Raw genomic sequence first — 13100 nt, forward strand, 5'->3', positions numbered from 1 at the left:
AGAATTAACTCTCTTACAGATTTACAAAATGAGACATGCAAAGGAAGAATATGTACTCAAACATATATATTCAAACAGTTTATGATTCAAAATACAGAGAAGAGGGTAAGATTAGCTGTCAGCTCAGAAGCAGAATAAACCCTGCTCAGTCCAGACTTTTGGGATCGAGTGCCTGGTAGATGGCAGCACACTGGGAGGCATCCTGAGCACTGGACTCTGGACCAGCATCTGGTTCTAAAGACTGCAGCTTCACTGCAGCCTGAGTAGAGGCAACATCTGCACTTTCTTCATAGTAATCAGCCTGTAAATAAATAAGAATCATCATAAAGACTAATTTAATCTGAGCAGTAAACGTTAATGCTTAAAACGGTCATTAGAGATAAACATTTGTATCAAAATTAAAATAGGTAAATGACAAAATGGTCACTCACCTTGTTCCCTTCAGGTCCGTTCTGACCTTCTGAAACAAACAAGCAACGGGAGTCATTCAAATGTTTGTGTGTACATGCACATGTAAATGCACTGTTTGGGTTTAAGATCACACTGTGTGTGCATGGATGTGTGTGTGTGCACGTGTCATCTCACCCACGGTACTCCGGCAGTGTCTGTAGAATATAAGAGGTATAATGGCACAAACCAGAAGAGCCAGGCTCACCGAAACAATGATGACCACTGTGGTATCTGCAAACAACAGAGCCAGACAGACATTTGTGCTGGTGACCATCAGTGTTGAGCAGTAGCGGCGCTACAAGTCACTAGTTTAACTACATTTCTCAGTAGCGTGATGGTAGCGTCACTGTTTTCTGAATCAAATAGCTTTTCAGTAGTTTAGCTCTTTCATTGATCAAGTAATGCGGTAGCGTCCACACAAGCTAATGTTACATCTCCCCAAGCATTTCGAGTAAACTTGAGCATTTCTGAAGCTCAAGTGCAGCAGAGCTTTCTGCTGCGGTCTGCAATAAAACTGCTAAGGGTCATTACACAACATTTACACATACATGAAAAATATAGTAGTTAGCCACCTCCTGACAGAAAGGTGATATATCTTTGCCATGATTACTCGTGAGATTTCTGTTATAATAAACTTTACAGACTGATTTAAGATCAGCTCAAACTCACAGCAACCAGCACTTACAGCTATAACAAAGGCTTTACTTGTTGGCTAATAACTCTTGAACCATAAGGCCTAGAGGGTCTCAAGTTTAATGCACTATGCATTCAGTACAAATTTTATTCAAATTGTTGATTGCTAAAATTAAGAGGAAAGTATGCCATACACTGATTTGTTGAGTCTTTTTCATGAGCACAGCCCTTAGATAAAAAAGACTCCTATAATAAGTGTGAGAAAAAGTTACAAATCTCCTCCTGACGTGTTTTAAGATGCATACAATTCTTCACATCTTCTTTGAATAATGTGTCCGATGTGACTTTTTCATTTAAAAAAACTTAAATTCACTTGTTAAAAAATTCTATAAATCTACTTCAGGATCTATGAATATGCAAATATTTTTCATTTCAAAAGTTTAACTACTGGACACAACACATCTCCTACTTAACTGAAAAGTCCATTCTCAGTTTACGTGCACTGGAGGCGTGTAAACTGCCTCAACTTGCTGGATACTGGACCATGATTGGCTTCCAGACTAGCATCATCTCGTACTTACACGTGCACAGTGAAGCTCAAACATCCAAGTGAAGGAAGAGTAAGCAAAACACATTTTTAAGTTATTATCCAAACTGACAAAGCCATTATTATTAAGCTGAATTACAACATGTAAAACATTGTTTTGCTGTTTTGAAGTTTGCTATACGAGACCAGCTGATAAAAATTTGAAATACCTGAGAGTTTGGTTGCTGCTTGCTGGTTTTTCTTCTTCTCTGTAGCGGGCAGGGTTAATGCTGCTCGTGGCGGTTCAGTGCTGGATGGAAAGCTGCCTCGGGGCTGAGTTTGTGCTTCAGTCTGCAGGGTGGTGGTGGAGGGAGGAGATCCAGAGGGCACAGTGGAAGCTTTGAGAGCACAGGACGGAGGATGACTGGCGAGGAATAGTGTGTGTGTTTGTGTGTGTGTGTGTGTGTGTGTGTGTGTGTGCTCATGTGAAATTATTACTGCCTTCACATCACAAGTTATACAGTAGGCTACACGTGTTAATTTCAGACTTCCCATGCAAAACAAGAACGGGCTGTCAGCTACATAAATATTCTGGTAGGCTCAGTATGTTTAAGACCTCAACACCAGATTTAAATGACCTCGTAAAAGTCTAACAACAAATTGATCATCTTTATGTGGTTGGTTTTAGCCTGCGGACAGAATCAGTAGTATTTACGAGACAAGGAGTTTCCAGGGTTTAACAGTCCCACAGTCTAGACAACATGACCTAATAATTATGTTACAGTAACCTATACAGTTAACACTTTGAGCTTTGTTTCATACAAAATTACCGATCCTTAAAAGAAGATAGATTGTTCATTGTTATCCCAAAACATCCCATTACCTGCAGGAACTTTTATGCATCCAACCAAAAACTTACCATCTAGGACTATGAGATTGACCTCCGGGTACAAAACATTTAAAGTTTTCCCCACTCCACAGTGATATCTCCCTGCGTCCGCCCTCTTCAGCCTCTTTATGGTCACGTTGAAGGCTCCTCTGTTGACCGTCACGCTGTATCTCCCTCGCCGTGTGACTTCCAACCTCCTCCTCTCAGTCTGAATGAGAATGTTTTCCCTGGAGCAGACTTCTTTGCAGAAGTACATGTTGTAGTTTTCAGAGCTGTTGGTCCAGCTACCAGAGCAGTAGATGGAGACCTCTCCTCCAACATGGCCGCTCACCTCCAGCACTGCTGAGGCCTCCACACACACAACTGCAGAATAAAACAAAGGGTCTGGTTACAGCTGTTGATTACAGTATCTGTAGTTAGATGGATTGAAATCACCACAATATCACAGTACCTCTGCTTGCAAAGTAATTATGTAACAGTTTCTGAGAAGCGATGCACACAGTCCTAGTCATATCTCCTTTATATTCTGTAGTGATTTCTTTCCTTTTTTTAAACCTGCAATTCTTTGGCAATTTGGGGAACAGCATTCATAAACCGTCATCTTTTAAGTTGATATTAGATTCAACTTTATTGTCATTACACATGTACAAGTACAGGGCAATGAAATGCAGTTTAGGTCTAACCAGAAGTGCAATAAGCAAGTGCAGGATATAAAGAGTGTGCATAAATGCAGGATAGAGCAGTATTATGAAAACATATGGAGAACTTGTTAGCAAACAGTTGCTTATTCACACATCCAACAGTCCAGCGGAGCAACATTAACATTCATTTAAAGTCGTGAAGTCCACGATGCTATGAGAGTGGAGAGAGTGAACCACAACAGTAAAGAAACCTAAACAATGAGCTGAAACTCACTATAAAGCTCCGTAAAGCTGAATGGAGCCGCAGATTCAGGTGATAATTCTCTCTAGGTTCATCACTACGAGCGACCCCTTTCACTGTGTTTTGCACTCTTTTCACTTTGTCATTTGATACATTATTATTAGGAAAAATATCGATTATAGCCACTTTCACTTTTATAGTACTCATGATTCGATTCCTCTGTTAGCTTTACTTACTTTATCAATACCAGTGCAACCAGATCAATTTTGCTGTTCTTTTCAACATTTTTTGTAAATTAAATTGAAAAAAGAAACAAAGATAGTTTAAGCTTGGTTTGGTTTGAATGTGTGTGGACAGCCTCTCCTTTTCCTTTCTGTCTGTTTCTTGTCCTACAGCTGAAACCAACTGGGGTTGGCTGTGCACACTATGCACCTTTTTTGCTTGGTTTGAATTGTGGCCATTAACCATTGGGTTCACCCACTATTCTTGACTTATGGAAGTCATCAGTATATTTTTATATTATCTCATGTATGTGCAATGAGGAATTCATTCAACTATGTTATCACTCCCACAATTACAGATGAGTGACAAATTAAAGGAAAAACCAACATGAAGTGTCTTAGTATGGAGTCAGGCCACCATAAGCCTCCAGAACAGCTTCAGTGCTCCTTGCTGAGTCTGTGGAACTTTGCTGGAGGGGTGAACACCATTCCTCCACAAGATATTCCCTCATTTATATATACAACCTGTATTACCTGAGGTAATCTCATTGAGATCAAGAGAGACCTGAGTACAGCAGACAGAAAGACAAACAAACATAGCTAGACATAACAAAATGACATATAGTCACAGACATCACTAAATAGATTAGAAGATTTTCTATAAAGTTTATATTAAATCATTTGGTGTCATGGTGATGGTGGTGGAGAGCATCGGTTGGTCCAATGTATTATAAAATGAAAAAAGCTCTGCAGCCACTATTTCTACCATATTACAAAAAAGCAGTTTGAGTCTATACAGCAACAACGTCTTAATTGTTTAATTCAGCAGAATCGCTTATTGGTTGTTTTTCTGTCAATAAAACAATCGTAAAAAATTGCAATTCAATTAAGTACAGATTCCATACGCTCAAACTATTTTAGATGTTTAAGGAATTGTTGGAGACAACCACCACAACTTCAGAGTTACTGTAATGGATTCATTTTCACCTAAGAAAACACCATATACCATCAATGCAGTTCATCAAAAAATTTACACTTTCACAAATTTATTTAGCAAGAGCTCATAAACGACTGTAAGGCTGAAGATTTCCTCCCATTCACATATAAGTAAATAATATATTTAGAATGTAACTTTTACAAAGAAAACATACTGATATGAATGGTTTTAAATACATCAAAACTCACCTGAGAAGCAGCAAAACAAGACGACATGAAGAATCTTCATTCTCTATCCAAGTTAAAAACAAACCAAGTAAAGGAAAAATTTAGCCCAGCAGTATCAGAAAAAAAAATCAGTGGTCTGCTTCAAATTAGTCATCTGATTCAGTGCCATAAAACATGAGTGTCTTAAAGATCCAGAAAAGCTACAAAGATGTGATTGTGCAGCAGATGGTTGCAGCAGCTGTTTTGTCTTCAGCTCCTGTGATCAGTAAATGAGCATGATTCTGTTTTACAAAGCCTCTTTAGCTATTTTTTTTAAAAACACAGAATATACAGTATACTGTAGGTCCCCAGCCCCCTTCTCTCTTTTACGCTGCTCTGAAGAACCAGCTCATGACTGTGATGCAGTATAACTCTTCTTTATTGTTCAGGCTGTTGCAGCTGGCTCTGTGTGCCTCTGTGCATCTGGGGTACATGAAGCTGGAGGGCATCAAACTTAACAAGCAGTCTGCTGACTGTGTCACGGGTGTCAGAGGACAGCAAGGTTACCAGTCAAACCACACTTACTTCAGCAAATCAGGCTTATTTTCAGCTAATTTTGTTTTATATAGCAGGTTTAAGTTTGCTCTAAGTTACTATGGAAACCTATTGATCCAATCAGGCTTGGTTTTGGATTAACCGCACCAAAGCAGGGCCGCTATATACTAGATTTTGACCTAGTCTTGTTAGGCTTAGCTTTAGCTCGGGCTTAAACTATGTTACAACCTACCAGTCAGACACAGTGTTTCCCCCTAAGGGACTGTACCAAAATTATTGGTGTGAGGAGGAGGGGCTGAATCTTATATTTCATTTTATAAAAAAGCAAGGCCGTCCCCACCATTATTAATATTTTCTTTGGGCTCTCCCCTTGACTTAGAAAAGACATAAAGCAGGGGGAAATAGCTAGCCTGGCTATGTCCAAAGGTAAAAAAAAAAAAATAATAAATCCACCTGAGCATCTTTGCTAATTAACACAATATACAAAAAGTGTAAAAACATCAATTTGCTGTATTATGGGTGGTTAGCCAGACTAGCTGCTCCCACTGTTTCCAGTCTTTGTGCTATAAGCTAAACAGCTGCTGGCTCCAGATTCATATTGAACAGATATGAGAAAGGTATTTACTTGCATCTTCTCATGGAATGAGCGCATTTCCAGAATTGTCTGAAAACTATTGCTTTAAGACGTGTATTTGCGAGCATGACAATCACAATCAGTCTGGAAGCTAATCACAGTCCAATTTGTAACTTACACATGTGTGATGTGGAAACATGAAGCATCCACAGTATTCCAGCAACCTACAGTTTAATACAGAGAGAAATCTATTGGAAGTGTATAACAGTATTTATTGTGGTCAGCAAAAGAGAATGGCAATTAGACCCAGTCTTTGGTCAGATATGGTGACATATTTGATAATGTGGAACAGTGTAAATGAAATTCACTCATAGAGGAATAGAGGCAAAACATGAGAGAAAATATCTTCCATACTGAACTTTTGCCAAAGCTTCATTATATGCTTCTAAATCACTAGAAACATACTTTTGTATGATTTAGGATGAAACAAGGTCACTTTCAAAAGCCACTGCAGAAATCATGAGCTATAACCCTCTGCCTGCCAGGGGCAACGTTGTCCCTTAGGCCGCATGCAGGATAGAGAAAACATCCCACAGACGTAGCTTCACTGCCTCACTGACTCTGGTGTCAGCAGGGGAAAGTCACAGTTACTGAAGAACTGCACAGCGCTAAAACAAAGTGTGGAGACAGGTCTGGCTGTGCGAGACTACTGAAGAACTGGAAGGTAAACAGACTGTACTTGTATAGCGCCTCTCTAGTCTTCCAACCACTCAAAGCACTTTACACTACGTCATTCACACACTGATGGCAAGTGCCAACTGTTCATCGGTACAAAGAAACCAACTCATTCACACACACTGGGATCACCGGGACTGAACCATCAATCTTCCGATTAGAGGACAACCTGCTCTACCTCTAAGCCACAGCTGCCTCACAGCCAGCAGGCCATTCTGGTTAATATTTACAGCAGCTGTTTTAATTTCTTTATTGTTCTTTCCATAACGATGGTTAAAAATTCAGTGAAATAAGAACCAACATCAGTCACCCAACAACTTTTCATTTGGACGTAAAGTTGTCATTGTTCACTGCATGAGCTACAATGCTGGTCATTCAAACAAATATAAAATCTCTCTCCACATCCTAGAAGCGTAGGTTTCTCAGTCCAGAAATCTTTTTCTCCAGCAGTGTACACTTTACATACTTAAGATGGAACACTTATAAACAAGTCAATGTAAAATCTTCATGTTGCAATTTCATACAAAAAAAGAAAACATCTTTCTCAGAGAACCTTTATTACCAACAAAACAGTTCCCACAGAATAGAGCACATATATTTTATATATTATAATACAGTTATATTCATCAAAATATATTCTTATTTAGTAAACCAATCACCAAACAATGTCTGTTATATTTACATTCTAGCCTGTGAAATGCTGCAGTCATTCATGGTAAGAATCTTCCCAAGGTGGTTTTTACACTATGGTTACAGTGTACACACAGAGCAATCTGTCCCATGAGTCTGTCCTTTATTGTCTGATGTTGGCAAAATAGTTGGCAGTTTAGTGTGATAATTCTAAAGACCTGGCGGTCCGTTGGTCTTGTTTAAGATCGCGGGAGGACCTGAGCGATGGTGTCCCGGGCGCTCTGGCTGAGCCTTTCTGGGAACTTGACTTCATACTCCACTATTAGGTCACCTCGACGATCGGGGCGCTTGGGATAAGGCAGCCCCTCGCCACTGACGCGTCGCTTCATCCCTGGCTGCACGATATCTGTGGTCGACACCGTCACCGTTCTGCCTTCCAGTGTGGGTGCATTGACTGTGCAGCCACACAAGGCCTGATGGGACAGAAGGGGAAATAAAAGGGAAAAAAAACATGAATTAACATCATGAATAGGCACTAATGGGAATTTCATTCTACTCTGGATTTTTAGCAGATAACAATTCTTTGGTTTGTTTTCAAGCACTTTTACAAGGTGTTTTTTAAGAACAAAAAGTGACTAAAAATGTAATCTTAACTTACATCTCTGAGTGAGATCTTTGCTGTGTAAACGATATCAGAGCCCTCACGTTTGAAAACCGGATGTGTCTTGTCCTTCAACACAAAGACCACGTCAGCTGGAATGTTTGTGGGAGTCTCGTCCCCCTCTTTGGGAAATGTGATTTTCGTGCCCTCTTTCCACCCCTTCTTTATCTGCACCTCCAGGATTTTATCTTCTGTCCTTATCGTTCGCCCGTCGGGGTTCAGCCTTTTACGAGAGATCTTCATTTTCTTTGTGCAACCTGACAGAACTTCCTCCAACGTCACCTGGAGATCGTGAACCACAGGGGGGTCTTGGTGCTTCTTTACAACGCTACTGTGACCGCCCATTCCTCCCATACCAGTGCTGAAGGAGCGAGGGAACCCGCCGCCCATTCCACCGCCGCCCATCCCAAAGCGGGCAAAGGGGTCGTCAGTGTCCATGTCCTCATCCATGCCTCCATTGCGGGCACCAAAGAACTGTCCGAAGGGGTTCCGTCCACCGAAGAACTCTTCAAAGATGACATGAGGGTCGCCCTGGAAGCTGTAGCTGAAGGTGCCAGGACCACCACCACCTGAGGGGCCCCCGCCTTTCAGACCTGAGTGAGAGAAACAATCCATTAATATATTTATCACTAACAAGGACTGAATCTTTGTGTAGTATATTCTTTAATTGTGCAGTTTTATTGCTATGGAGATGAGTGTCATTCATAAGAGAGAAACTTATATAACTACAACTACTTTTTATGTCCTTTTACTTGATGCATAGTGCGTATGATATTAACGTCCCAATTGATTTTTCCCCCAAATTGCTCGTTAGGTTTATATATGCTCTGGTTTCTTTCTTACTTTTGTTTCTGCAAACATGCCACAATGTAAAGGAGTGAACCAGACGCAAAGCATTATGAGTGGAAAGGAGTGGCTAAGAAAAAAGGGCGACAGCAAAACATTTTTCAATTACAATTGACAACACAAGCAGTCGAGTTTATCGTAAAGTGCTCTGTAAATTCATCGACACAATAAACAAACACCAAAAAAGTCCCTCCGTGTTACTATTTTAGATCTCTTCCCTATTAGTTTGAGGTCGACCGCTTATTGAGTGCAGGCATACTGACTGCTGCCCAAAATAAGAACAAGTGGCTGGACAGGACACACACTGATATGAAACCCCACAACAACAATAGTGACCTAGCCATTCTACCAGAAATTCATTAAGACTTGATATTTGTTCTGCGTCTTCGTCTTGGCTTGATTACAAATCAGTAGGAAAGTGTTTATGAGTGCAAAATGAACTGCGGCAAAACCCTCTTTTAAAAGTATGATAAACAGGCCCTGAAACCTTCAACTTCACTCTATACAGACACCACCATAACAAACGTGGTACAAGCCTACAAAAATCTACAGCAGTAACTGTTGTGGCAGTTGTCAAGTTACTTGTCAGCCTCCTTATTTGGAAATGTTCTTAGCTAAGACATAACCAGGATGAATGTATGGGATAAACGTGACTTGCACAGATTGTTTTATAGTGTTGTCATAAAAATTATTACGATTATTTTGATTATATGCTAATGTTTTATTGTAAATGAGCATTGTTATTAAGTGAGGGCAAAACATGAGATCCATGCAAACCTGTGGAATGTTGATCCAAATGATGCTGTTGCCATGGTAACACATCAGGCGCCATATTGGAGAGACTTATCTCCAGTCATAAGTCAACATCTCAAGTGTAATATAGGAGGCATTTATAAGTCTTTTACTTCAAGATTTCTTACGTTCATCTACACGTATATATGTTTTTGAATCATCGTGTCCTCCCTTAAGTTGCCATAGTAACTAAACAGGTATGAGTAATAAGAAGTATTTCAGTACATTTCTGTAACACTGCCCCCACCTGTCAGGTTTCCATGCAACAAAATGAACACTGACTTCAGTGACGACAGCATTAAAACATCCAAATGCAAGCACGCTGTACGCTAATCCCCGCCCCCTCCTGGCGTCACGGACCTCTCTAGAGCCTCTCCTGAACTCAGCTTCACCTATTTTCAATTTTAGACTGTCGTTGAGTTCCTGTAGAAACATGTAATGTGAGTTTTCCTGTCCACAGAGCCTCGCCTCTCCTGGCTCAGAAACAAGCCTTTTGACTGAAGGACAGAGCAGAGGGGAGCTGGGAGCGCCATTACGCACACGACGACATTAGCGTCTGTTTGGTCCCATGCACGTTAGATATCGTTACCTTTTAGTCAAGCATATTATCTTATTGAGGTCCACAGAATCGCATAACACGGCGTTAACCTAACGCTGGCTAGTTTCACTCCCAGAATCGTGTCATTAACGGCACTGTTGATTGAATGATTCCCAAGTTCAACCTTACCTTCTTCACCATAACGGTCGTAGATGTCCTTTTTCTTTGGGTCGCTCAAAACGTCGTAAGCCTCAGCGATTTCTTTAAATTTCTCCTCGGCTCCCGGTGACTTGTTTTTGTCGGGGTGATAGCGCAGAGCCTGCTTACGATAAGCTTTCTTTATATCATCCTCCGACGCTCCTCTTTTAATTCCCAAAATGTCGTAGTAGTCTTTACCCATTCTGACAATCCGGCAGCCTCTTTAGTAAACGGAAACGGCTGTATATGAACTTAAGTGGCACGTCCTCTGTCTCAACTCAGAGCGCTGCGCCCCGAATATTTTCTTTATAAACAGCGCGGAAACTTCCAGAGTTTTCCATAACCAGCCCGAACAGCCTCAACGGTGACAGCCCGCGAGGACACGCCCAGCGGGACGTCACGTCGCGCTGCCTTCACGTGCTGTCGGAAATATTAAAATTATATTCCAGTACATGCCTTATCAGTGGCCCAACACTCGGTAGGGCTATAAACACCACAACTAGAACATGCAGGCAACATGGATGGTAGGCACAGGCTATCTTTTTAAACAAGCATGTAATACGCTCAACTTTATTCATAAAGGAAAAACAGGTTCCATGCCTAACTTTACAAGCCCTATGGACATTACTGACATGGCAGACCAAAGAGCTAATACCATGAACAATGGATAAACCACAAGAAACAATAGCCTAGACACAAGCTATGTGCAAGCCTTGTGCAAAAACAAAAACAAAAAAAGACAGAATCCCTCACTCAACCTTACCATACCAAAATGAAACTGTGGATAGATTGCTGGAAGGAGCTTTTGTTATGCTTGGGTGTGACCCAGATTCAAGACTACTAATCCTCTGCATACTGGCTAATAGTGCGCTGCACAACAGGGAGAAGTAGGGCTTAACATTGTGGCACTTTACCTTTATTTGGGGAAAGGTCCTCCAAAACAAACATTTCCAATCTGATCACCTTTTCGTAGACCTGTTACTTGAGTAAAACATACATACTTTTAATGAAGTATAAATGTAAATTTTATCTGGCTTGTTCAAATCTGTTTTCAAGTACATGCAAGATGGCTTCACATTCTGTATGGAAGTTGAAATATGACAGGCAAGAACCATAGAACAAAAGATAGCTGCCATCTTACTATCTTAAGAAATAACGCTTCCACACCTCAGGATGGGCGGTAACTGACAGATGTTGCACATTTTCTATAGTTAAATCTGAAACTTGCGTGGAAATAATATTACAGCAGGATAAACAGATCCATATAATCAATATTTAAATCTAAGCTCAACTGCTGCTGACTCAGTCAAAACTGCAATATTGAAAAGAAAAGAAATCTTAAACGTACAGGCTTAACATGTACAGGTTGATTACCACTTACTTTGGTGATTTAGTCACATGTTATTAAAGATGCTTCATGATACTGTAAATGTCCATCCTGTCTGTCCTCAGAATCAGCACCACTTTCTCTGCATAGAGCTTTTGTTTTAATCTCCTTAACCCCACATGTTGATTGTGGGTTAGTTGCTGCTCTGTGCACACAAGAGGACACAGAGATTCTGATTCAACAAAACAAATAAAAAAATGCTGCGCCAAATGCGCATGTAGATGTACAGATAAAGCCTCACTCTCACCACTGGAGCTGTCTCCCTTTTTTTCTATGTAGCCAATTTCTTGGGTGGTTTTGGGCTATTTAAAGTGAATTTGAAAAGTGCTATTTTTTGTACTATTAATTTGCTATGGCCAGCTGTGTTCAGTGGCTCCTCTAAACATTTAACTGAGCTGAAGGTATGCAGTCATGTCAGGATGTTTAGGAAACCATATATATTTTTATCCTTCAAATTCAACATAATTTTCATACTTGAACCACAACAGAACAGAATACATCTGCAGGCACTTGAACAGAAACTGTTACATTTATTTTAATCAGGACGTGGGGCTGCACCCTCCACAGCACCCCCTATCCCATGCTAAAGTCAAAAAAATGTAATTTATATATTCCCATTTTGTTTGATATATGTTCTATAACACTGCTCTGCATGACTTTTAAAGTACAAACAGGTGACAGGTGTATGAGCAGCACTTGAAGGCAGCATTTCAGATTCAATGTACAACACACATACATGCTTCGCTCTTATCCGCTCTTACACACAAATGTATGTCAGAGATTTCTTGGGACTGGGACAGGTAACACTGCACAGTCAGTGTCAGTGAACACATTGAAAATAGTACCCAATAAGTTACTGAGAGCAAATACAATCAATTACACAACTTTGTACACCCTTTGGGTAATGGCATGTAGTCAGAAAATGTATTCAGAAAAAATAAACTTAATAGCCCATATGTCTTCTCAAAAAAGTGCTGTAATACACACTCCCAAGCATGGTCAAACACAGGGACACAAGAAAAGAATCCCAGTAGGAAAGGTTTCAGCTCTCAATTGTGAAAAAATTGGACGGGAACTGTCCCGTCCAATTTTTTCACAATTGAGAATGACTTCCGGATGGGAGCCGAAACGTCTTGATTCTGAAAACAGTGTCCAGATGACTACGACTGAAACCTTTTCTACGATAGAACACTCCTGGACGAATGAGGGACTACACCTAATCCCAGTAGGCTTTCTTCAGCTGTCCTGTGTTTCATTTTACAACAATTATGGTATTTTAGGGTGTTTTAAAATGATTCAGTAAATTGCTGTACAAAGTTGAAATTAGCTAGTAAAATAGTGACTACACCATTTGTATGAGATACTTGTCTCTGTCAAAACCTGTTTTTCAGGGATGAGAGTGGCATCACCAGTTAAAAATTTAAATATCATTGCAGGTGT

The 13100-nt window shown here is 40.3% G+C and overlaps 2 protein-coding genes across 3 annotated transcripts; both read right to left on the reverse strand.

Annotated features, from left to right (window-relative positions):
- Window positions 1-65: 65 nt before the first annotated feature.
- LOC122873595 (CMRF35-like molecule 1) lies at window positions 66-6097 on the reverse strand. 2 transcript variants are annotated; one of them, XM_044190506.1, is made up of 7 exons: window positions 6052-6097; window positions 4787-4829; window positions 2529-2861; window positions 1840-2007; window positions 586-681; window positions 432-460; window positions 66-301 (listed from the first exon to the last, which is right to left on the reverse strand). In XM_044190506.1, the coding sequence occupies exons 1-7, from the start codon at window positions 6070-6072 to the stop codon at window positions 146-148; spliced, it is 846 nt and encodes a 281-aa protein (XP_044046441.1). In that variant the 5' UTR covers window positions 6073-6097; the 3' UTR covers window positions 66-145. The 2 variants fall into 2 exon arrangements, with proteins under 2 accessions (XP_044046441.1, XP_044046442.1); XM_044190507.1 differs by lacking the exon at window positions 6052-6097 and having other exon boundaries at window positions 4787-5994.
- A 1049-nt stretch (window positions 6098-7146) lies between these two features.
- Window positions 7147-10659, reverse strand: dnajb1b (DnaJ heat shock protein family (Hsp40) member B1b). The gene is made up of 3 exons (XM_044190503.1): window positions 10265-10659; window positions 7897-8492; window positions 7147-7711 (listed from the first exon to the last, which is right to left on the reverse strand). The coding sequence occupies exons 1-3, from the start codon at window positions 10473-10475 to the stop codon at window positions 7478-7480; spliced, it is 1041 nt and encodes a 346-aa protein (XP_044046438.1). The 5' UTR covers window positions 10476-10659; the 3' UTR covers window positions 7147-7477.
- Window positions 10660-13100: the final 2441 nt, after the last annotated feature.

The sequence above is a fragment of the Siniperca chuatsi genome, linkage group LG3, assembly GCF_020085105.1.
Source record: "Siniperca chuatsi isolate FFG_IHB_CAS linkage group LG3, ASM2008510v1, whole genome shotgun sequence".
Taxonomy (NCBI): Eukaryota; Metazoa; Chordata; class Actinopteri; order Centrarchiformes; family Sinipercidae; genus Siniperca; species Siniperca chuatsi.

Excerpts from the sequence above, each read along its gene's own strand:
- LOC122873595 (XM_044190506.1), bottom strand. The coding sequence starts at position 6,072 with ATGTTTCCACATCACACATGT. Across the intron at positions 4,830-6,051 it reads TGTTTCCACATCACACATGT|AGAATGAAGATTCTTCATGT; the intron begins GTAAGTTACAAA and ends TAACTTGGATAG. Across the intron at positions 2,862-4,786 it reads CTTGTTTTGCTGCTTCTCAG|TTGTGTGTGTGGAGGCCTCA; the intron begins GTGAGTTTTGAT and ends TTTATTCTGCAG.
- dnajb1b (XM_044190503.1), bottom strand. The coding sequence starts at position 10,475 with ATGGGTAAAGACTACTACGACATTTTGGGAATTAAAAGAGGAGCGTCG. Across the intron at positions 8,493-10,264 it reads CGACCGTTATGGTGAAGAAG|GTCTGAAAGGCGGGGGCCCC; the intron begins GTAAGGTTGAAC and ends TCTCTCACTCAG. Across the intron at positions 7,712-7,896 it reads CAAAGATCTCACTCAGAGAT|GCCTTGTGTGGCTGCACAGT; the intron begins GTAAGTTAAGAT and ends CTGTCCCATCAG.